Genomic DNA, 20406 nt, shown 5'->3' on the forward strand with positions numbered 1-20406 from the left:
TTTCATCTTTCTATCGATCCTGCGCGCATTCCATTCTCAGTCTCGTTGCGATCGTATTTCCACCCACAACTCAAATCGTCACCCCGTTCGGGGCCTACATTCCTGAAAGCTGAGGCTTGGTTCATCCCCCCCGAATTAGGAACTAAAAGTGGGACCCAAGCGACGACTGTTCTCAATCTTGCGACAACCGCAACCACGAACTTGCGTCACCACGCGCGATACTTCCCCCCGCTATGCAGCAACCGGAAGAGGGGGCCACTGCGGTGGAAAAAGTCCCCGACCAGGTGATGGCTGGTGAACAGATCTCATCCTCGCAAGAAAAGGTTGCGGAGAAGAACTACGACTCTGGTTCGACGTTGTCCGGAACCGCCAAGGAGAATGGAAGCAAAACCGCGCTGTCCTTGGATGACGATGCGATCTTTGCGCATTTGCCTCAGCATGAGAAGGATATCCTGAAGAAGCAGCTCGATGCTCCGGTGGTCAAGATCTCATTCTTTGGCCTGTATCGCTATGCCTCTAGGATGGATATCTTGATTTTGGTGGTTAGCGGTCTCTGCGCTATTGCTGCGGGTGCTGCTATGCCGCTCTTCACGGTGAGTTTTGCCCTGAAATTGATGTCGTATAGAGAAATCAATTCAGATCTAGAATTAACGTTTTGTGTTACAGATTCTCTTCGGTTCCTTGACTACTGCCTTCCAGGGCATCCAATTGGGGACAATGACCTACCACGATTTTTACCACGAACTAACGAAGAATGTCCTGTATTTCGTTTACCTCGGTATCGGCGAGTTTGTCACCGTTTACATTAGCACTGTCGGTTTCATCTACACTGGCGAGCACGTCACCCAGAAGATTCGCGAGCAGTACCTCGAAGCTATCCTCCGCCAGAACATTGCCTACTTTGATAAGCTGGGCGCCGGTGAAGTCACTACCCGTATCACCGCTGACACCAACCTGATCCAGGATGGTGTCTCTGAAAAGGTCGGTCTGACTTTGACCGCCGCCGCAACCTTTGTCACTGCTTTCATCGTTGCCTACGTCAAGTATGCCCCTCTGGCTGGTATCTGTACCTCGACCATTGTCGCGCTGCTTCTCATTATGGGTGGTGGATCCCGGTTCATCGTTAAGTACAGCAAACTGTCTCTGGAGAGTTACGGTGCCGGTGGTACCGTTGCGGAAGAAGTCATCAGTTCCATTCGCAATGCCACTGCCTTTGGTACCCAGGACAAGCTGGCCAAGCAGTACGAGGTGCACTTGCGCACTGCCGAACGGTGGGGTACGCGCCTGCAGATGGCCCTGGGTGTCATGGTTGGTGGTATGTTCGGTGTCATGTTCCTGAACTACGGTCTGGGCTTCTGGATGGGCTCGCGATACTTGGTCGAGGGCAAGGTCAATGTCGGCCAGGTCTTGACTATTCTCATGGCCATTCTTATCGGTTCGTTCAGTTTGGGTAACGTCGCTCCCAACGCTCAGGCATTCACCAATGCCGTGGCTGCTGCTGCCAAGATCTTCAGCACCATTGACCGTGTCTCGCCCGTTGATCCTACTTCGGACGAGGGTATCATCCCCGATCACGCCGAGGGTGAAATCGAGTTCCGCAATGTCAAGCACATCTACCCCTCCCGCCCCGAAGTCACCGTCATGCAGGACGTTTCCCTATCGATGCCTGCTGGCAAGACTACCGCCCTGGTTGGACCTTCGGGTTCTGGCAAGTCTACCGTTGTCGGTCTGGTTGAGCGTTTCTACTTGCCCGTCGGTGGTACCGTTTACTTGGACGGCCACGATATTCAGACTTTGAACCTGCGCTGGCTGCGTCAGCAGATCTCCCTTGTCCAGCAGGAGCCCGTTCTTTTCGGTACTACCATCTACAAGAACATCCGTCACGGTCTGATCGGCACCCGCCTTGAGAACGAGCCCGAGGAACGCATCCGTGAACTTATCGAGAACGCTGCCAAGATGGCCAATGCCCACGAATTCATCATGTCCCTGCCTGAGAAATACGAGACCAACGTCGGCCAGCGTGGTTTCCTGCTGTCTGGTGGTCAGAAGCAGCGCATTGCTATTGCCCGTGCCGTCGTTTCGGACCCCAAGATTCTCCTGCTGGATGAGGCTACCTCTGCCCTGGATACCAAGTCTGAGGGTGTGGTGCAGGCTGCTCTGGACCGTGCCGCCGAGGGCCGTACCACCATCGTCATCGCTCATCGCCTTTCCACTATCAAGACTGCTCACAACATCGTCGTCTTTGTCAACGGCCAGATTGTTGAGCAGGGTACTCACGACGCCCTGATTGAGACTGCGGGCCCTTACTCCAAGCTCGTCGAGGCCCAGCGCATCAACGAGGAGAAGGAGGCTGATGCTCTTGCTGATGAGGATGTGGAGGACGACTCGGATGAGGCTTTGGACAAGCAGAGCATTGCCCGTGTCAAGTCCGTGGCCAGTGCCTCGAGCGCTCGCAAGGATGAAGAGGCTGGGGTGCTGTTCCCCGAGGATGTCCGCCGTGCAGAGACCCGCAAGTCTGTCTCCAGCGTGATCCTCTCAAAGAAGGGCCCCGACCCGAAGGCCAAGTACTCGCTCTGGACTCTGATCAAGTTTATCGCCTCATTCAACAGGGAGGAGTGGAAGTACCTGGTTCTCGGTTTGATCTTCTCTTGTCTCGCTGGTGGTGGTCAGCCCACCCAGGCTTTCCTCTACGCCAAGGCTATCAGCGCTCTGTCTCTGCCCAAGTCTGAGTACGCCAAGCTCCGATCCGATGCCAACTTCTGGTCATTGATGTTCCTGGTCGTCGGTATTGTCCAGTTTATCACTTTCTCGACTCATGGTATTGCCTTTGCGTTCTGCTCTGAGCGTCTCATCCGCAAGGCTCGCAGCAAGGCTTTCCGTGTTATGCTCCGTCAGGATATCAACTTCTTCGATCGCGAGGAGAACAGCACCGGTGCTTTGACCTCGTTCCTTTCCACTGAGACCAAGCATCTTTCCGGTATCAGTGGACAGACCCTGGGTACAATTCTGATGACCTCCACCACCCTGATTGCCGCCATCGTCATCTCCCTCTCTTTCGGCTGGAAGCTGGCTCTTGTCTGCATCAGTGTCGTTCCCGTTCTTCTCGGCTGTGGTTTCTACCGTTTCTACATGCTCGCTGCTTTCCAGGCCCGCTCCAAGCTCGCCTACGAGGGCTCTGCCAGCTATGCCTGCGAGGCTACCTCTGCCATCCGCACTGTTGCCTCTCTCACCCGCGAGACCGATGTCTGGGATGTCTACCACGATCAGCTCGAGTCACAGGCTCGCGTCAGCTTGATCTCCGTCATCAAGTCGTCCACTCTTTACGCCGCCTCCCAGGCTCTGGTCTTCTTCTGTGTTGCTCTTGGCTTCTGGTACGGTGGTACCCTGCTTGGTCACGGCGAATACGATACCTTCCGCTTCTTCGTCTGCTTCAGTGAAATCCTGTTCGGCGCCCAGTCTGCCGGTACCGTCTTCTCGTTCTCTCCCGACATGGGCAAGGCTAAGAACGCTGCGTACGAGTTCCGCAAGCTGTTCGACCGTCGCCCGACTATCGACACCTGGTCCGAGGAGGGTACCACTGTTGACCACATCGATGGAGAAATCGAGTTCCGCGACGTCCACTTCCGCTACCCTACCCGTCCCGAGCAACCCGTCCTCCGCGGCCTGAACCTCAGCGTCAAGCCCGGTCAGTACATCGCGCTCGTCGGACCTAGTGGATGCGGTAAGAGTACTACCATCGCCCTTTTGGAGCGCTTCTACGACGCCCTCTCCGGCGGTGTCTTCGTCGACGGCCACAACATCGCCGATTTGAACGTCAACTCGTACCGCAGCCACCTCGCCCTCGTCAGCCAGGAACCCACCCTCTACCAAGGTACCATTAAGGATAACATCCTGCTTGGCATCGACCAGGACGATATCCCCGAAGCCGAACTCGTCAAAGCCTGCAAGGACGCCAACATCTACGACTTCATCATGTCCCTCCCCGAAGGCTTCAACACCGTCGTCGGCTCCAAGGGCGGCATGTTATCCGGTGGCCAAAAGCAGCGTGTCGCCATTGCCCGCGCGCTTCTGCGAAACCCGAAGATCCTGCTTCTCGACGAGGCTACCTCTGCCTTGGACTCGGAGTCTGAGAAGGTCGTTCAGGCTGCGCTTGATGCGGCGGCGAAGGGCCGGACTACGATTGCCGTTGCTCATCGATTGAGTACTATCCAGAAAGCGGATATTATTTATGTCTTTGATCAGGGTAAGATTGTGGAGAGTGGTACGCATACGGAGCTGTTGAGGAATAAGGGTCGTTATTATGAGTTGGTTAATTTGCAGAGTCTTGGTAAGACGCATTAATTGCGGGCTTTGCAAGACTTGGTTTGACCGACTTTTTATTTTTCTTGTGATTTTATTTTTGCATTTTTTGTGCTATGCGCGATGCATATTTGCCATGCCATACCCCGTCTCTTTTTCTCAAAAGACCACTTTTTTCCCCCTCGTGGTTTATCATCTTCAATACCCTTGTCTAATCATCTTACCTCTACTGATCATCTCCTACCTTGATCCTATTTCTTATTCCCTCCATTCTCGTCCTCATTCTCATCTCTGATACTCCATATCCATATCCATCTCCTGTCACTGTATGAATTGAAATAATCACCCTTCTCATCTTCATATTTCATATTTCCTCCTTCCTGTTTCTGGTCCTCCATGGTTCTGCTTTGCCGTTATCTGGCTGATAGAATTTACTGGTGGAGTTTGGGTTGGATACTTGCTTTTGAGCTATTAAAGTGAAATAAAATAAAAATGGGATCTGTTTATTAGATTGATTTTTTGTTTGAGGGAAGTAGTTGGTGTTGATGATTGTAATGTGGTGGTCTATGGTAGAATGGTGTGAGTTGGTAGAGGTACCTTCATTATTCTCTGCGGATTGACTTGGATCAATCGTGAATATCACTCAAGTGATGATAGATATGCGAGGAACCATAACTCATATCGCTTTTTTCACTACATGCTCATCATAATTCATAACGCGCGGATCATCTCCATCGCCAGATAGGTAAGTCGTCTTCCAGCCTTCCATCATCCAACCCACAGTTCCTAAGTTCATGCATCGCAAAATAATATCAATCCTGCTCCTTAACACCATACTCCCGCTGCACATCAACGTGTCGCACACCCCGTGCTTCGGCAATAAGACCCATCAACCCCTGGGCGATATCTTTGATCTCATTGTACTCGTGTAAGAGACGGATGTGCCGTTTCACTGTTTCCGAGGGGTCGTTTCTGGGATGGTTAGCTTGACATACAACACAGGACATAGGGATTAAAGGGGTGTGTAGGGGAGGTTGGTGTTGTTGTGAACGTACTTGAGTTGGGTCTTGATTTCTGATATCTCAGCTTCTAGCTGGGCTTGTTGGGTTTGGAGAGTGGTTATTGAGGCGCGGAGCGTGGCCTGGGTAGGGTTTGATTAGTTGGTGTGACTGTGATACTCAGGTTGGACACTTACTAGACGCTGCTCTGTTGAGTGGTCTGCCATTCTGATGTAGAACTCAATTTGTTTCTCTAACGAGCTTGTTTCTTTTGTAGTTCGCGCGTGTTGAGTGGGTCTCGTCCGGGATGGCTGTTGTATAACTGTAACCCGCCAATCACCACTGCCGCTGAATAATCGAGTCCTCGAGTCGGCCAGGAACCGGATTTGAATGAAATGTGATCGCGAGAAAAGAAAGTCAAAGACAAGCAGACGCCTTCAATCAGATAATCACTCTGATATCAGGATATCCTGTCGCTGACCCTGGGAAGAGAAGCACAGTTGTTCAAGTTGTCGTTACCGGCGTAATCGGATGCGCCGGATTGGCAAAAGATCGACGTTGCCTGACTGGTGGAGGTTCCCTTTTCGAGACGCTCGCCCCTTCAAAACCCTTCCCCTTCTTCGTTCCCTCGCCCACCTTATCACCAACAAACCCCCCGCCATCATGACCCTCTCGCGACAAGGGTCCCTTTGGGGCCTGCTGCTGCTTGCTGGTCTGGCGCTTGCCCATGGTGGCCATGAGGCTGTTCCGGAGGGCGAGGCTATCTCGTTGGAACCCATTGTACGTGGCTTATACTCGGGTTACCCGGTTGCGACGGATAACGACTTTTGATGAATGGGTTTGCTGATGTGGTTATTGATTATAGGATTCCACGTTATGGACGCATATGATTCTTATGGGTACTGCCTTTGGTATTATTTTCCCGTTGGGAATGGTTCTTGGTGTATGTTGTTGCTCTTGAGTTTGATACGCTGCGAATATTTTCTAACATCTACTGCTTCTTCTAGATTGTCCGTTCGCGCTGGCACGTCCCCGTTCAAATCGTCGGCACCATCATCGCCGTGCTGGCTTACTTCCTCGGTCACGCTCACAAAGGTCGCCAATTCGGCAAAAACGCCCACGCCTCGTTCGCAAACTGGCTCATGCTGCTCCTGGTCGTGCAGGTCGTGCTTGGATTCTACCTGAAGTTACATCTGGAAAAGGCAGGCCAGGGTCGGATCCGATGGATCTTCGTTCTCGCACACGGTATCGTCGGCAAGATCATGCCGATTGTGAGCTGGACGCAGATGCTGTTTGGTGGTATTGCGGCCCTGGGCTTCTGCCAGGGTGATCATATGGGACAGTGTCTGGCGCATTTTATCATGGGCAGTGCTTTCATTGCTTATGGTATTTGCTTGACTATTCTGTTGCTGGTGGGTCAGTACTGGCTTCGCCGCACGGGCCGGAGCCAAGAATTCTTCGACTCGTTGATTATCGCTGCGTGGGGCTGCGTCAATACCTTTACTGAACACCGCTGGGGCGGTCCCTGGGTCCACAATGATCTCCAGCATACCACTATGGGTATCGTCTGGTGGTGTGCCGGTCTACTGGGCATGTGGTTGAGCCGTAGCCGTAATGGCCGGCCCAAGAGGAACTTGATTCCTGCTATCGTTATCGGTCTGACTGGATATGCGATGTCGGCGCACACCCAGACTTTGATGATCAGTACTATGGTCCATAGTATCTTTGGATACACTCTGATGGCTGCAGCTCTGACTCGTATCATCGAGATCTCGTTCGTCCTGCGTGACAAGCCTAATGTCAGCATTAGCGGTGCCGACCCGAACAGCTTCCAGTACCTCACGCCTTTCTTGCTCTATGCCTCTGGCTTCTTGTTCATGGGTGCCACGGAGGAGCAGATGGAGTTGCTCAGCCAGGCGGGTATCATGCACGTCTCGTACATCTTGATCTTGTATAGCATCGCCTTTATCCTCTTCCTCTGTATGTCCCTTTCCTAACACCCGCCATTTGATCCTTACTAATCCGCTCTAGTTGTCAACATCCTCCTTCACATCTACGCCGTCCACGCCTGGCCCGAGGGTGCCCCCGAGGAGGAAGAAGAAGAAGAGGCTCACAAGTACGCCAACGCTAATGGCAACTACATGAACGGCCGCACGAGGACCGCAGATGCCCAGCGCATTTCTGACGCCGAGGCTTTTGAATTGGAGGGCCTGATGAGTGATGACGAGGACGAAGCTGGTTCCTCGATGCGACCTAAAAAGACGACTGACGAGGAGATGGGTGCTAAAGAGGCTTCTCGGTCTTGAACTTGTCTCCTTATCATTACTGTTGGGTAATCCTGTGACTTGTTATTCTGGGTTACGGGCCATATCATATGCATGATTTTCTAGGCGTTGGTCGGTTGGACTCTTGGGTGCTGTTTGCACTAGTATATGTTGCTAATGGAATTGAACATATTGTTTCTTGTTTATATTCTCAATCCTTTATCTTAGGGTTGGTTTCTTGTATATGGAACTGGAGGGCAGTTCATCGATCGATGTATTGACTTATTAGAGCAAGTCTGATACAAGAGTAGCATCCCAGTTCATCTCGAATGACTGACTCATCCAATTATATCATCCGGCCCAGGGAAGATCAAACTCTCATGTCCATCATCGAACCGCACCTTGATTTGACGACACGTTAGTACCATATACTACCAATCCTAACACTAAATCCCGATTATGCACAATTTGACTCACAAGATACGGCGGGTTCCCATCCGGACCCTTAACTTCGATGATTTCGCCGATTTTATCGGGTTGGCCTTTCTAAAGTTAGCATTGGTCTAAGGGCCTTCCCCAAGATTTACTGACCTACTACTTTCGATCGAACTGTGATTCTGTCTCCGGCTGATGCTCGCATTTTTGAAGGACGGAAAGCGTATAGCTTAGATGTTGTTTGGGTTAGGGAGAGTGGGAGTATAATTAGTAGGTTGGTAGAGATAGAGCTAGAGGTAGACTAAGGTTATGAGTATGGGAATCGGATACTTATACCCCTAACCCATCTATGACGATTCGATAATAAAACCCCTTTCCCCCTCTCTTTGGATAGCATTATACCAATCGTATACCTTTCCCGGGTGTTGAGGGCTGTATGTGGTAATGAATCTGCCGTGCGTGACGTAGAGTGACTTATTTCGTTATGATTGGGCTTTTCGAGGTGCATACAGAGGCCGTGATGGATGTGGAGCTATGGGTGTGAAATGCGTTTTGGTAGTTAGCACATCGAAGTCTAGTAGAGTGGTGAGATAGGCGGTGGAATATGCGGAGGTAGATGTAGAAATGCTTCTTAAGGAGGAATACTTGCGTGGGAAGTGGGTTGCTCGATTACTCAAGAGGCGTGTAGCGGGGGGTTATTCGAGTTCGTCAGCAGCATATTGATTACGCCTGAATGTATGTTTTGAATGCTAGTCGGATGAGCTCTCGGTGTTAATAAAGTTCTGTTGAACTATCGGAATATTTCACTGAATTCCTGTGATTGGTTTCTATATGCTGAATCCACATCTGCATGATATGCAGAGACAGAACATAAGTGCAGGGAATGACTATATAGACTCGCCGTGGAGTTACTTGAGCATTGTTACACAAGATCAGCAATTCTCTCCTCGATCTTGATCTTAATGAACTGACTTGTATGAAGAATGTTGTCATTTTAGAAAGGTACAGCTTTAGATAGTAGATAATAGACTAGTCAATGATCCTGTTAACTAGGTTATGAATATAAGATATTCTAGTATTCTCTTCTTTGGGTTACATATCCTCCTTTATATGGCCGATTCCTTCATCTTACTGCACGAGAAAGACTTATTGCAGTATGGAGGATCCACAAGATCTTGAACCGGAATACGTGTATGTGGTTGAGTAAATACTGGCGGACCAACGTCGCTAGTGAACCTAGGATTTATCTCCCGAAGTAGCTTTGATTAGCCTACCCGTATTCAATGCATCACAGAGATAGGTCATATACAAGGAACAAGGGATGGTATAGAGCCAGCCTGCTGATCCTCATGAGTGAATGTAAGGACTGATATTTACCAAGAGGCTCTCCAACTCACTGTCAACAGCCAGATCACGATTGAGACTGACTCGGGAGAGATAATATTCCCAAACCGTCTCTTTTGCGTCGAGAATTATCCTATTTTGTTGGAATTCAGGAGAACAGCCGACACCGAAGATCTGTAACAGTAATAAACTAGTGCATTCCGCAAGATATCGTACATTGAAAGACATGCAATCATCTATCCGAGGAATCAAAGTTCCAAAGAAAATCGTCAAACCCATTGAATCCCAGTGTATCATTCCATAGTACGCCAAACCAGAAAAAAGCTCTCTTGTCCCGTGTATCCAAAAGAGAACATATCTGATGTGAGATCAAGGATTGGCTGTGTGGTTGATCGTAAGATTGACAGCAGAGTTGGGAGCTGGATGACTCGCAAGATTGGTCGTCGTGGTGGGGTCCAATACAATCGGGTTAGCTACCGGTGGGACTGCAGCTAGAGAACCGACGTCCAGCTCTGGCGGGAAGAATGGGTGCAATGGGTAGATAGGGCCGATGGACTTCTCGCCATCGAACAGCAGCATGTTCTGTAGTGGATGCTCACGGGCAGATAACACGTTGATCACGTCTTGAGCCAAGGCACCACCGAGGAAGGCTGCTACTGGGCTAAGTTCACAGCCGAGGTTCTGCAGGAACTGGCGCAGGAACGAGGAATCCAGCGTGGCCAAATCCAGCTTTAACTCTTGGTGGCTCTCCCGCGCAAGCTTTGTGAACACCTCCAAATCCTGATGCGCGAAGCTGGGCCGTCTGCCGTTGGAAATCTTCTCGAATTCCCAAAGCGCACGAAGGCAGCTCAGCAGAGGCGTGACTTGTTTCCGGCGCCGGGGAAGTCTGGTATATTCCTCCGGCAATGGGGAGGTGTTGGCCAACTGCAGGGGAGAATAAATCTCGCGCTTGGTAACCAGCTCGATTACCTTTCCCTTGTTCCCCTTCTCACCCTTCTCACTCTCTTTCTTGGTCGTCACACTCACGATGCTCCTCGTGAGCGTCTCCTGGTGCTGCGTGGGCCCGTTCGACTTCTCCCGCTCGATCACAAAGTCGTGTGAGATCAGATCGGCAAAGACATAGCCGTAGAACCCGTGCAGGCCGGCTGCGTAAAAGGGTCTGTTGGCGATACGGCATGCCGCGTTGATGGTGGTATTCGTAGCGAAGTCTAGCTCGGTTGCGATTGTGACGTCGAATTGGGCAAAGAATGCGGGATCCTTGCTGCGCACGTCGGAGGTATCTATGTGGAGTTTGACACGAGGGTTCATTCGGTGAATTTGAGGACCGGCAACTTCGGCGCGCTAGGGTTGGATTTCATTAGATTGGAACCGTCATGGATATACTTGTGGAGAGGGCAATTTACGTTCTTTCCCTGCTTGATAATATCCTCATTTCTATGCGCTTCTTCTAGGAAGAAATGTGCATCCAAATCGGTCTCTGTAACGGGTTCATGGTCGATGATAGTGAGCGAGCCGATGCCCGCTAGGACCAGGTTCTTGGCAACTTCGTTGGCGAGGGCCTTGACGGTGATAAGGAGGATGTTCGCAGATCGAATTCTAGAGATTGTATTAGATGTTTTCTAGACAGATTGGCCGTGCTTGAGAGACTCACTTCTCCTGCGCTTGCACTCCCCATAACCGGATCTGTCGGTCATAGAGCGCAATCTCATCTAGAGTAGAACTCGATTAGTATCTGAGATCTTGACGCTATTTCGCACTCATCAAAAAGTCTGCCCTAGTCAGTCTTACCTGCGCTGATGGCCTGACCGTTCTCTGCTTCCGCCATTTTGAGGTTGTTGACGGGAATAGAAAGAAAGAAGCTCAAGCTCTCCCCACAAACGTATGATCTAATCCGCGATCACGTGGATGCGATAACCATAGACGTAGCAAGCGCCATCTGCTTTCCCCTCGAACACATCACATATCTGAGTGAGATACACCTATCCTGCTCTTGATTTTGGCTGGCCCTTTGCAGGGCGTATCTCTGATTACTCCTTCTTGACTCCGTGAGACTCCGTCTCTCTTCCTTTTGGAAAACCCTCCGATCGCCAAGGTAATCCGGTACTCCCAAGCGGTATCCGCCCGGACTAACCCACCAGGATGGTATGTTTCGAAGTGCTTTGTTTCGTGCCCGATCTCTGCGAGCCCCACGAACACCGTTGATTGATGATCGAATAGTCAGGAAATTCTGGGAATCCACCAGGGGACCCAGGAAATCCAGGCAACTCGAGCAACTTGAGAAACTCTGGAAACTACGACTATCCTCCTGCCTCACTCTGGCCCCGACCCCCTCGTCTGTTTGACGGTCAACTCAGTCAACAGTCATTCCGTGAACGATATCCACACACCCAAGACCTGATTGACACCTTGAATGCCCAGCAAAATCGGCCTACTACCGACACAAATTCGTCACCTTGGGTTCGTTTAATAGAGAACGTGGGAAGCGGTGAAACAACGGAGTCGCTGTCCGAGCTGCTTAGGATATCCGAAGAACATATGGACCAGACTGGTGGGACGCCTCGAGAGAATCCACGAGCCGCTGAGACTGCTAGGCCATCTACCGGAGCCCGTTTACATTACCTACGGAGTCTCCTTCATTCCGGAAGGAACCGTTCAAACGCCGACGAAACCTCTCGTGCTTTGGAAACCTTGGATAGGGAAATCGAAGAGCATAATCTCGACCAGATCCGGGATCGCACCAGCTCCAGTGAGCCTCATTCTGAAGAGCCGGTTTCTTTCAACATCCCACGCCCCCCGCAGATCGATTTTGCATCTCTGAGGTCGAGCCACAGAACGCTGTGGGATCAAGTGCGGGCCGAGTTTGGCATCAATGCCCAAAGTCCCGCCCGGACAAATCCTTATCAAGACCCTTCGCGCCCAACAACAAGCAGCAGAAGCCTTCGTCGTCGCTCGTTCCGTCCTGACCTGCGAGGCAGTAGCAATATCACCGACCCGATCCCCATCCCGCCCCTCATGCCACAGTCATCTTCTGCTTCCTCGGGCCGCGATGGCCGTGGACGGTTGAAGCGACGGAAGCTTGATGCGGATGATAACCGAGAAGGCTTCCGAGGTTTCAACTATGGCCATAATGGCCAGGTAGTTCCCGGGCCTCTGAAGATGGAGATTGCCAGCTGTGATGGGGGAATCTACGATCCTGATGGAGATAGTTCATTCCCGGATAATGTTCTTCGGAATGACCAGTCAGTCTACTGCACCAAATCCGATCGCTGCAATATTGTTCTTCAGCACCGTGGTGAGGCCCCTTTCTGCCTGAAGAAGATCGTTATCAAAGCTCCGCGGACCGGATTTGATTCACCGTATGTTAATGTCGTGTGGTCTACTACTTACTAGAACTTTGCTGACACCACCGATCGCAGAATTCAAGAAGGCATGGTATTTGTGTCTATGACGTCCGATGAATTACTTGCCCGCACTGCCCAGTATCAAATCCAATACTCCAGTCATCGCCGCCGCCGTCGCAATCGCCGATCAGGTTTACAGCCATCCCAGGAATACCTGAACTCTTTTCGATCTCCGCTGCAATCTCTCGATCGAACCGTGCTCATGGGACCTGCTTCGCAGGCATTATCGGAGAACGACAATGCCAGCCGGGCTGCAAACGATCCACAGGCCGATTTCCGCATCACTACCGAGTACGATGAATATCCAGAAGACAATCTGTTCATGGAACGGGAAGACGAGGACCGCCCGTCGGTTGCTGAACTGGAGCAAGTTCAAGAAGACGATGATCTCTGCTCGGAGAGCGAGGACAGTATCAGTGAGGACGAGGATCTCGACGATAATAATCTGAGTAACGTCCATCGACGCCGCATCGAGCTACAACGCCTCCAAGCCACGCAGAGACGTCGCCCGGCCAGCCTAGTTAACCCGATTCCCCCTCCATCTTCTGCTCCGGCAGGGTCCAGCGGAGTCTCGCCAACTTTTGAAGTGTTGAAACCCCATGCGCGGTTCTTCATTGAGCGAGAGAAGAGCATGGTCAGCATTAAGTTTGATCCACCTCCGTATGTGAACGCTTGGGTTTGTCGCTTGATTTCCTGTTACTGACATCTACTCTAGTTCCGGACGGTTCATTCTCATCAAACTTTGGAGCCCTCGGAGTGATGGCAACATCGATATTCAGAGCATCATCGCCCATGGATATGCGGGGCCGAGGTTTTTCCCGAGTGGCGGATTCCGCTAAAGTGATTTGGCATTTATGTGCAATGGTAGTGAATGCTATTTTTTCGGTTACGATGACACGACAAATGATGCTACGACACTGGATTCGGTATTTTCGTTTTGGTTGTGTGTTTGCAAATGCCTGTTTCGGGGCAATGATCCGGGACGCTGGCATTGGAACACCTTCTTCTTTTTACATTCATGCAACTAATGTTTCATTTTCATGGATCCCGATCATACCAACGTCTTACTTTGTGGTTTTCTTATAGAGACCCCAAGTAGTCCATCAAGTTCTTCGAGTAAACCCGCTGTATTATCACACTTTTATGTTGTGTCCATGTTAAACCACACTAACTCATGGGCACAGTGGAAGTTCAAGTCAACTGGTAAGCCCGTGCTTTACACGTAAATCATACAAGCTTGACAGTGCTCCCGACGGTGATAGATTTGTAGATTCCTGAACTCCTACTGATAAGTAACTAACTAACTATGCCTTAGGTCAATCCTGACTAAGCGGCGTCCGATTCCACGGGCCAGGCCCATCTAAATGCGGGATGCCCCACCGGCTAGTCCGATTCTGGGACAGGGATGTAGCTTAATTATCGTTAAGATTCGAGGCTTAAAAGTTAAGACAAGGGCGAGGATTGGGAGAGAAAGGAGGATACAAGGGAAATCGAAAAATTCAGGAGGCCATCTAAATTCAATCCCTTGATGACCTCGGAACTTCTGCATCCCTTACATCCAGGGATATAAGCCTGCCCAGACCGTTCTATGGCTCTTGTCCCTCCCGCCCTCTCCCCTGCTCATATGGGACTTACAATACACCAGAGTAAGGGACCACGAAAGATACTTCACTTTGGACTACCCTGGCTACACATTTGACACAACCATGGTATTGAAAAAAACTTCATGTAATTTGACTCTATTTAATTTCTTACTAATATCATACGTGGACAGAAACACATCGTCCAAGAAGCCTCTATACAAATGGCAGCACCAGGTGGCTATCGTACTCCCCTCCGGCGTGAACCCAGTGTTTCCCCTTGTTCTGGGTATGTTCGCTTGTTCCGAAGTTCGAGAATCCTTGGTAACTTCCACTCACAGAAAGCTCTAGGCTCTCCCCTTCCTCGAACTCGATACCCATGCACCAGATACCGATCTCCAGACGCACCACGGTGCCCGGCTCAATCTTTTCTTCCTTCTCGTGCGTGTAGTAGGGCCAGTTCTCATGCATTGAGCGTGATGGGTCAATATCCCGGTTTGATGCTCGCAGGATACCCGTGGGTCCCTGGTACAGAATGACCTCGGTGCGCTTGTCCGCGGGGATATCGGCAATCTTCTCGACTGGGAGGTTGGTCCAGGGGATGTTGAGGTTGAGTAACCGCTCTCCCGAAGCGGACAGCTTGTTCAAGACGAGGAACACGTCCATGTCGTTAAAGTCGTCGTTGCGCATCCACAGAACAGCCTTGGGCATTCCGACGATCTGCGTTCGCTCAGTGAACTTATATGTGAAAGTCACCCGGTCCTTTGCATCCTCCGAGTTGTACGAGACCGATCCAGAACTGGGTACCGGATGATCTAGGCTCAAAGCTCCGTTGGAAGTCAAGTATGCCTTGCGGTAGTTGGTGCGTGGGAGGGGGAAGTCTTCTTCAACCACCTCGGCCAAAGGCTGCTTCTCTCCATATCTCAGGACAGACATGCGCACTCGCGGCGTTGACTCCCAGTCATTCTCAATACCCTTCAAGTACCGATCGAAGAAAGACAACAGCTCCTCCTGTCCCTCTTGGTTGCCCCAGAGGTCATACCACTCCTGGTATGGGTGCCAACGAAGCCACTTATTCGGCGAGTTAACCTCGAGCCAGCCTCTGATGGCGCCCATGCCGTGCATGGTGTTGGTGTAAGTGCCAGTGATATATGTGGGGATGTTGATCTTCTTCATGTCGGGTCTCTTGTCGTTCCACCAGTCATTGGCAAGAGGGTGTTGGTCAAACATCTTGCGGAAACTCTCCATGCCATTGCGGCCGCGCAGCATGTACTTGATAATGAGGTGGTCGAACAAATCTCCGCCATAGATTCCACCGCGCGCAAATTGCTCACGGTACAGGTCACCACAGCCTTCCCAAGGGGCAATAGCCTTGAGTGATGGGGGCTGCAAAGCTGCAACAAACCATTGGATAATCGCCAGATGGGAATTGCCAGCCATACCGACGTTTCCGTTGCACCATTGGAGCTTAGCGAGCCATTCAATAGTGTCGTATCCATCCTCGGCTTCTTGCGTTCCCATGATAGCCATCACGCCTTCAGAATCAAAAGCACCGCGGGAGTCAACGTTGATCAAGGCATATCCGCGATCCACCCATTCAGCAGGATCAGGAGCTTCGAATTTCTCCAGTCCACTCAATGTTCCATCGGGAATACCGAGATTCCAAGGCGTCATGAGCTTCAATGAGTCAATGCCGTTGAATTTCTTTCCGAACGGACTCCAGCAGAGAATTGCGGGGACGGATCTCTCTCGGGCCGTTGTGGGTCGATAGATGTCGGCATAGAGCTTGCACCCGTCTCTCATGGGGATAGCAACATCGTGTTCCACGAGGATGTCGCAAGACAGAGCTCGTCGTCCAGGTGCAGTCACACTACCGCTTGAGAGAATCTCGGTACGTGGGTTGAGTTCTTGATAACCTCCATGGCCAACCTCCGGCGCCTTCAGCTCCTGACAAGGCACATCGACATTGAATTTGACAGTCATTATGAAAGGAAAAGAAACGTTTGAACAACCTTGCTTTGTTTTTTTCACAATTCACAACAATTGCGTCGAGGATACTGCGCATAATAAAGTGTTTCGAAACGTCTGATTCGCCCACTTCCCGGCTCGGTTCGCTTCGCTTCGGATTGCGGGCACTGGGGAATCAACCGGGCCCCCGGATTTGGAGTGGGGCGGACGTACCCCAGGATACGGGGTTAATCGAAGCGAGGAAAAAGCGAAGACAAGGGTAGCTATGTCCCAGTCAATTGAGCTATAAATGCGCTTGGAGCTGCCATGCATATAGTTTCTGCGTGTGCGACGGTGACGCTGCCTGACTCCTGAATCTTCCAAATCTGCTCAATCCAATTTCTCAACATGGACAAGTCCGACATCTCCCATGTCGAAATTGCCCATGACACTTCGATGTCTGGACATCCTGGAGATGGACAAGTTGAGCTCTTGCGTGGAGGTGAGGTGGTGCTGATCCCGACACCATCGGCCGATCCTAGAGGTATGTTATAGTCCAGCCATGAAGCATGCGTTCAGCGCTCACGTCTCCAAGATCCATTGAACCTGCCCGCATGGCGCAAATGGGTCTTGCTTGTCCTCGTCTCCGCCTACAGCTGTACAGCTGTTGTACTTGCCTCTGGAATGGGATCTATCTTCACCGTTGTCGAAGCTTCCTACCCCGGACAAGAAGCCCGCGCGAGCGACCTCATGACCTATCCGACACTGTTCATGGGTATTGGAAACCTCATTGCTATGCCCTTCGCTTTTACCTGTGGTCGTCGACCTGTTTTCCTTGCATCGATGCTCCTGCTCATCGCCGCTGGCATTTGGTGCCAATGCTCGCAGAGTTTGGGAAGCCATATCGCTGGTCGGAATATCATGTCTCTTGCCGCCGGTCAGAGTGAAGCGTTGAGTCCAATGATTGTCCAGGAGATTCACTTCCTGCACGAGCGTGGAAGAAAGATTGCCTGGTTTATCTTTATCCAAAACGTTGCTGCCGGCGTATTCTTCGTCATTTCCACCTACATGGTCAGTGCTTGGGGATGGAGATGGTGGTACGGGTTCTTCACTATCATGAACGCGGCCATCTTCGTGTTGTCGGTGATCTTCGTCTCGGAGTCTCACTTTGAGCGATCAGAGGAGGCCATGCGTGGGGAGTCGCTGCCTGATTCCAAGATCTCTGGCGCGCCTGGTACCGATGGAGGCGAACAGTACGCCCCTCGCCGCTGGATTGATGACATCAAACCCATCGTTGTGAAGCCCCGTCTGCGTGATATCCCGACTTTCTACAAGCAAATCTTGCAGGGCTTCCTTATCCCAACCATCTTTTGGCTTCTCTTGCTGAACGGTGCCCACCTCGGTGTTTACGTCTTCCAGGCCTCCACCTTCTCAACCATCCTGATGGGTCCTCCGTACTCCTTTGCCTTTGAAGCCCTGGGCTACGTTCAAGCTGGACAAATCGCTTGCTGTCTCGTCTTCTTGCCCCTCTTGGGTTACGGCAGTGATCTCGTGATCAAGTTCTTCAGTCGTCGCAATGGTGGCCTCTACAAGCCTGAATACCGTCTGCCAGTTATCATCATCCCCGCCATTGTCGGCATCGTCTGTGGAATTATTTACGGACAGGCTGCTGAAAACCCGGAGAAATGGAGTGCGGCAGCGGTCGTCATTGGCTACAACGCTAGTTTCTTCGCTTTCTTGGGCGCAAACATCGTTGGTATTACCTATGCCGTGGATAGCTTCCCGACCCGCGCTGCGCCGTTCTTGGTTGTGATCTGTGCTGGAAGAGGTTTCATTTCCTTCGGTCTCAGCTATGCTACGTTGCCTGCTGTTCATACCCTTGGTTATGATGGTACCATGATTGTCGAGGTGGTCATTTGTGCTGTATTTGCACTTATCGCTGTCCCGGTGTTCTTCTTGGGACCTCGGATCAGACGGTTTGCTCAGAAGTGGTGCGGTGTTGATGACAAGGTGAACTGAGGAATGACTGAGTGCATGCCATAGTTTTTTGTTTTTGTGAATTAATTTTTTATTTTTCTATCCCTGAAGTCCACAAGATGTAGTTTAAATGAGTACGGGGTAAACGTGCAGCTCCACTCTCTGTACTATTCTCTAGCTAAAAATTTGACGCGTTTGTTCATAATAACCCACGAATTAGCTCGAGAGAAAATCCTAAAGTTGTCATAGTAGATAGTATAAAAGACGTTTAGGAAAAATCGTTTGAAAGGGTGTAAGTTAAAGCGTATCTATCTAGACTTTTCCTGTGGGCTAGATTCAGACTTCTCGACAGAGACTATGCCAACCGAACTAGACTTAATTTATCGTGCCAGTAGCCGGATCCTAAAGCCCGTTGCAAACTACATAGATAACGAAGAACATAGTAATAGCATCTCTGTAGCCCAGTGCCCCCAGGCCCCATAATGTCCGTGCCACTTGCAATTGCGAAATCAACAGTACCTCTTCTATTCAACATGATCATATTTCAAGTGTCAAGCTTTGATTCAGAGGGGGATTCGCTAGTCGCCACTTTCAGTGTAGACCTTGGTGAACCCCGGGATGTGGGCGTGTTGGGGCAGACAACAAGGCAGGGTGATGCAGTCGAGTGTATAGCCGACGAACAGAAACAAAGCCTCAAACCTCGATTGCTATCCAGGCGCTATCATTCGTCTGATCGCAATGGCCGAGGTCAATGCATCATTTTGTGTAGCTCCTCGCCCCACCAAGCGACCCCAGCCGAGCCGAACCGGCCAGCCGGACCGGAGTCCCCAGGTTCTTGGATCGTGTGTCCAACTCGGATCATGGGGTAAAGTGGTCAACAAAGTATAAAGGTTTGGACTTTCTCAGAAAAAAACTCTATTCTACCAAACAAGTTTCATGTGAACAATTGCAAAATGGGCTCGACAACGGAAACCGTGACTACCGCCCCTTCGGGACGATTGTTTTCTAAGGGCACGGATGTGAAGTATGGAGACTTCCGTGATGACCTGCTGCAAAATGGCTTTGCCGTTGTCAAGGGCGCCGTTCCCCGCGAGCGGGCGCTGAAGTATGCCGATGGTATCTATGAGTGGCTGGAGGGCTTGTACGTTCATACCCCCTGTGGTGTCTTTATCGCGTGCTAACCAAGACTGAATAGCAACCTCGGTTTCAAGAGAGATGATCCCTCGACTATTCACAAAGACCACCTTCCCGATATCAACGAGAAGGGTATGTGCTTGGGATACGCCGTCTCTCACGAATCCTTTACTTGGGGCGTGCGCCAAGAGCCCAACGTCATCGAGGCTTTCGAGAAGGTCTATGATACCCCGGACCTTATCGTCTCTTTCGACTCCATTGGTATTGGATTCCCCAACCGCAAGGACATTCAGCCAAACAAGCCTTGGCCCCACCAGGATCAGGACCCTGAGAAGCCTGGATTCCGCTGCCTGCAGGGTCTGGTCAACTTGCTTCCTAACGGGCCGAAGGATGGTGGCTTGATTGTATGCAAGGGGGCGCATTTGTTGAGTGAAGAGTTCCATGAGGAATTCAAGAATGAGGAGGAGAAGATTTGGTCTTGGTAAGTTTTACCGGCACTATTGCTCAAGAGGTATTACTGATGCTAACTATGCTTTCAGGACCAAGGAGTGGTATGGCTTCACAGAGAAGGGCCTAAAGTGGTTGGAGAAGAAGGGATGCGAGTGGATCAAGATTGAGGCTGAACCCGGTGACCTTCTCCTTTGTAAGTTTACATTCTAGCATTTTCTCATCATCTATGAAGCTAACAAGACTTATGCAGGGGACTCTCGCACTCCTCACTACAATGTCTCCTCCGAGACAAACCAGCCGCGCTTCTGCGTGTACACCTGCTTCATGCCCGTCGCAGATGCTACTAAGGAGCAACTCCTCATCAAGAAGAAGGCCTTTGAGGAGACCAAGATGACCACCCACTGGCCCAACGCGATGCACGTTGTTGACCTCCCGGTGTACAGGAACGGAGAGGCAGACCCATACCAGCGCTCTTCTCCTCGTGAGCCGGTGCAGCTCTCTGATCGGGGTTTCAAGTTGACTGGTATTCCTTACCTCGAGCAGATGGCTTAAGCTTTGGACGAGCGGGGAAAATTGA

General features: G+C 50.9%; 8 protein-coding genes across 8 annotated transcripts; 5 read left to right on the top strand and 3 right to left on the bottom strand.

Moving 5' to 3' along the window:
- Window positions 1-233: 233 nt before the first annotated feature.
- Window positions 234-4341, top strand: mdr1 (ABC multidrug transporter Mdr1; the record flags this gene model as incomplete). The annotated part of the gene is made up of 2 exons (XM_056703400.1): window positions 234-593; window positions 667-4341. The coding sequence occupies 2 exons, from the start codon at window positions 234-236 to the stop codon at window positions 4339-4341; spliced, it is 4035 nt and encodes a 1344-aa protein (XP_056552400.1).
- Window positions 4342-5111: 770 nt separating this feature from the next.
- Window positions 5112-5524, bottom strand: N7496_010488 (SWI5/SAE3 family protein; the record flags this gene model as incomplete). The annotated part of the gene is made up of 3 exons (XM_056703401.1): window positions 5112-5271; window positions 5355-5440; window positions 5495-5524. The coding sequence occupies 3 exons, from the start codon at window positions 5522-5524 to the stop codon at window positions 5112-5114; spliced, it is 276 nt and encodes a 91-aa protein (XP_056552401.1).
- Window positions 5525-5960: 436 nt separating this feature from the next.
- N7496_010489 (Ytp1 family protein) lies at window positions 5961-7603 on the top strand (the record flags this gene model as incomplete). Its single annotated transcript, XM_056703402.1, has 4 exons — window positions 5961-6077; window positions 6163-6240; window positions 6305-7277; window positions 7329-7603. 4 exons carry the CDS (start codon window positions 5961-5963, stop codon window positions 7601-7603), a joined length of 1443 nt encoding a protein of 480 aa, XP_056552402.1.
- Window positions 7604-9709: 2106 nt separating this feature from the next.
- Window positions 9710-11165, bottom strand: N7496_010490 (E1 ubiquitin-activating protein AOS1; the record flags this gene model as incomplete). The annotated part of the gene is made up of 4 exons (XM_056703403.1): window positions 9710-10681; window positions 10744-10936; window positions 10992-11049; window positions 11129-11165. The coding sequence occupies 4 exons, from the start codon at window positions 11163-11165 to the stop codon at window positions 9710-9712; spliced, it is 1260 nt and encodes a 419-aa protein (XP_056552403.1).
- Window positions 11166-11479: 314 nt separating this feature from the next.
- On the top strand, window positions 11480-13580 carry N7496_010491 (uncharacterized protein; the record flags this gene model as incomplete). The annotated part of the gene is made up of 4 exons (XM_056703404.1): window positions 11480-11482; window positions 11558-12696; window positions 12757-13401; window positions 13457-13580. 4 exons carry the CDS (start codon window positions 11480-11482, stop codon window positions 13578-13580), a joined length of 1911 nt encoding a protein of 636 aa, XP_056552404.1.
- Window positions 13581-14537: 957 nt separating this feature from the next.
- N7496_010492 (CocE/NonD family hydrolase) lies at window positions 14538-16304 on the bottom strand (the record flags this gene model as incomplete). The annotated part of the gene is made up of 1 exon (XM_056703405.1): window positions 14538-16304. One exon carries the CDS (start codon window positions 16302-16304, stop codon window positions 14538-14540), a length of 1767 nt encoding a protein of 588 aa, XP_056552405.1.
- Window positions 16305-16676: 372 nt separating this feature from the next.
- N7496_010493 (uncharacterized protein) lies at window positions 16677-18287 on the top strand (the record flags this gene model as incomplete). The annotated part of the gene is made up of 2 exons (XM_056703406.1): window positions 16677-16812; window positions 16864-18287. The coding sequence occupies 2 exons, from the start codon at window positions 16677-16679 to the stop codon at window positions 18285-18287; spliced, it is 1560 nt and encodes a 519-aa protein (XP_056552406.1).
- Window positions 18288-19198: 911 nt separating this feature from the next.
- On the top strand, window positions 19199-20381 carry N7496_010494 (uncharacterized protein; the record flags this gene model as incomplete). Its single annotated transcript, XM_056703407.1, has 4 exons — window positions 19199-19386; window positions 19441-19860; window positions 19919-20022; window positions 20080-20381. 4 exons carry the CDS (start codon window positions 19199-19201, stop codon window positions 20379-20381), a joined length of 1014 nt encoding a protein of 337 aa, XP_056552407.1.
- Window positions 20382-20406: the final 25 nt, after the last annotated feature.

Source organism: Penicillium cataractarum, assembly GCF_028827025.1.
Source record: "Penicillium cataractarum strain IBT 29864 chromosome Unknown utg000008l, whole genome shotgun sequence".
Taxonomy (NCBI): Eukaryota; Fungi; Ascomycota; class Eurotiomycetes; order Eurotiales; family Aspergillaceae; genus Penicillium; species Penicillium cataractarum.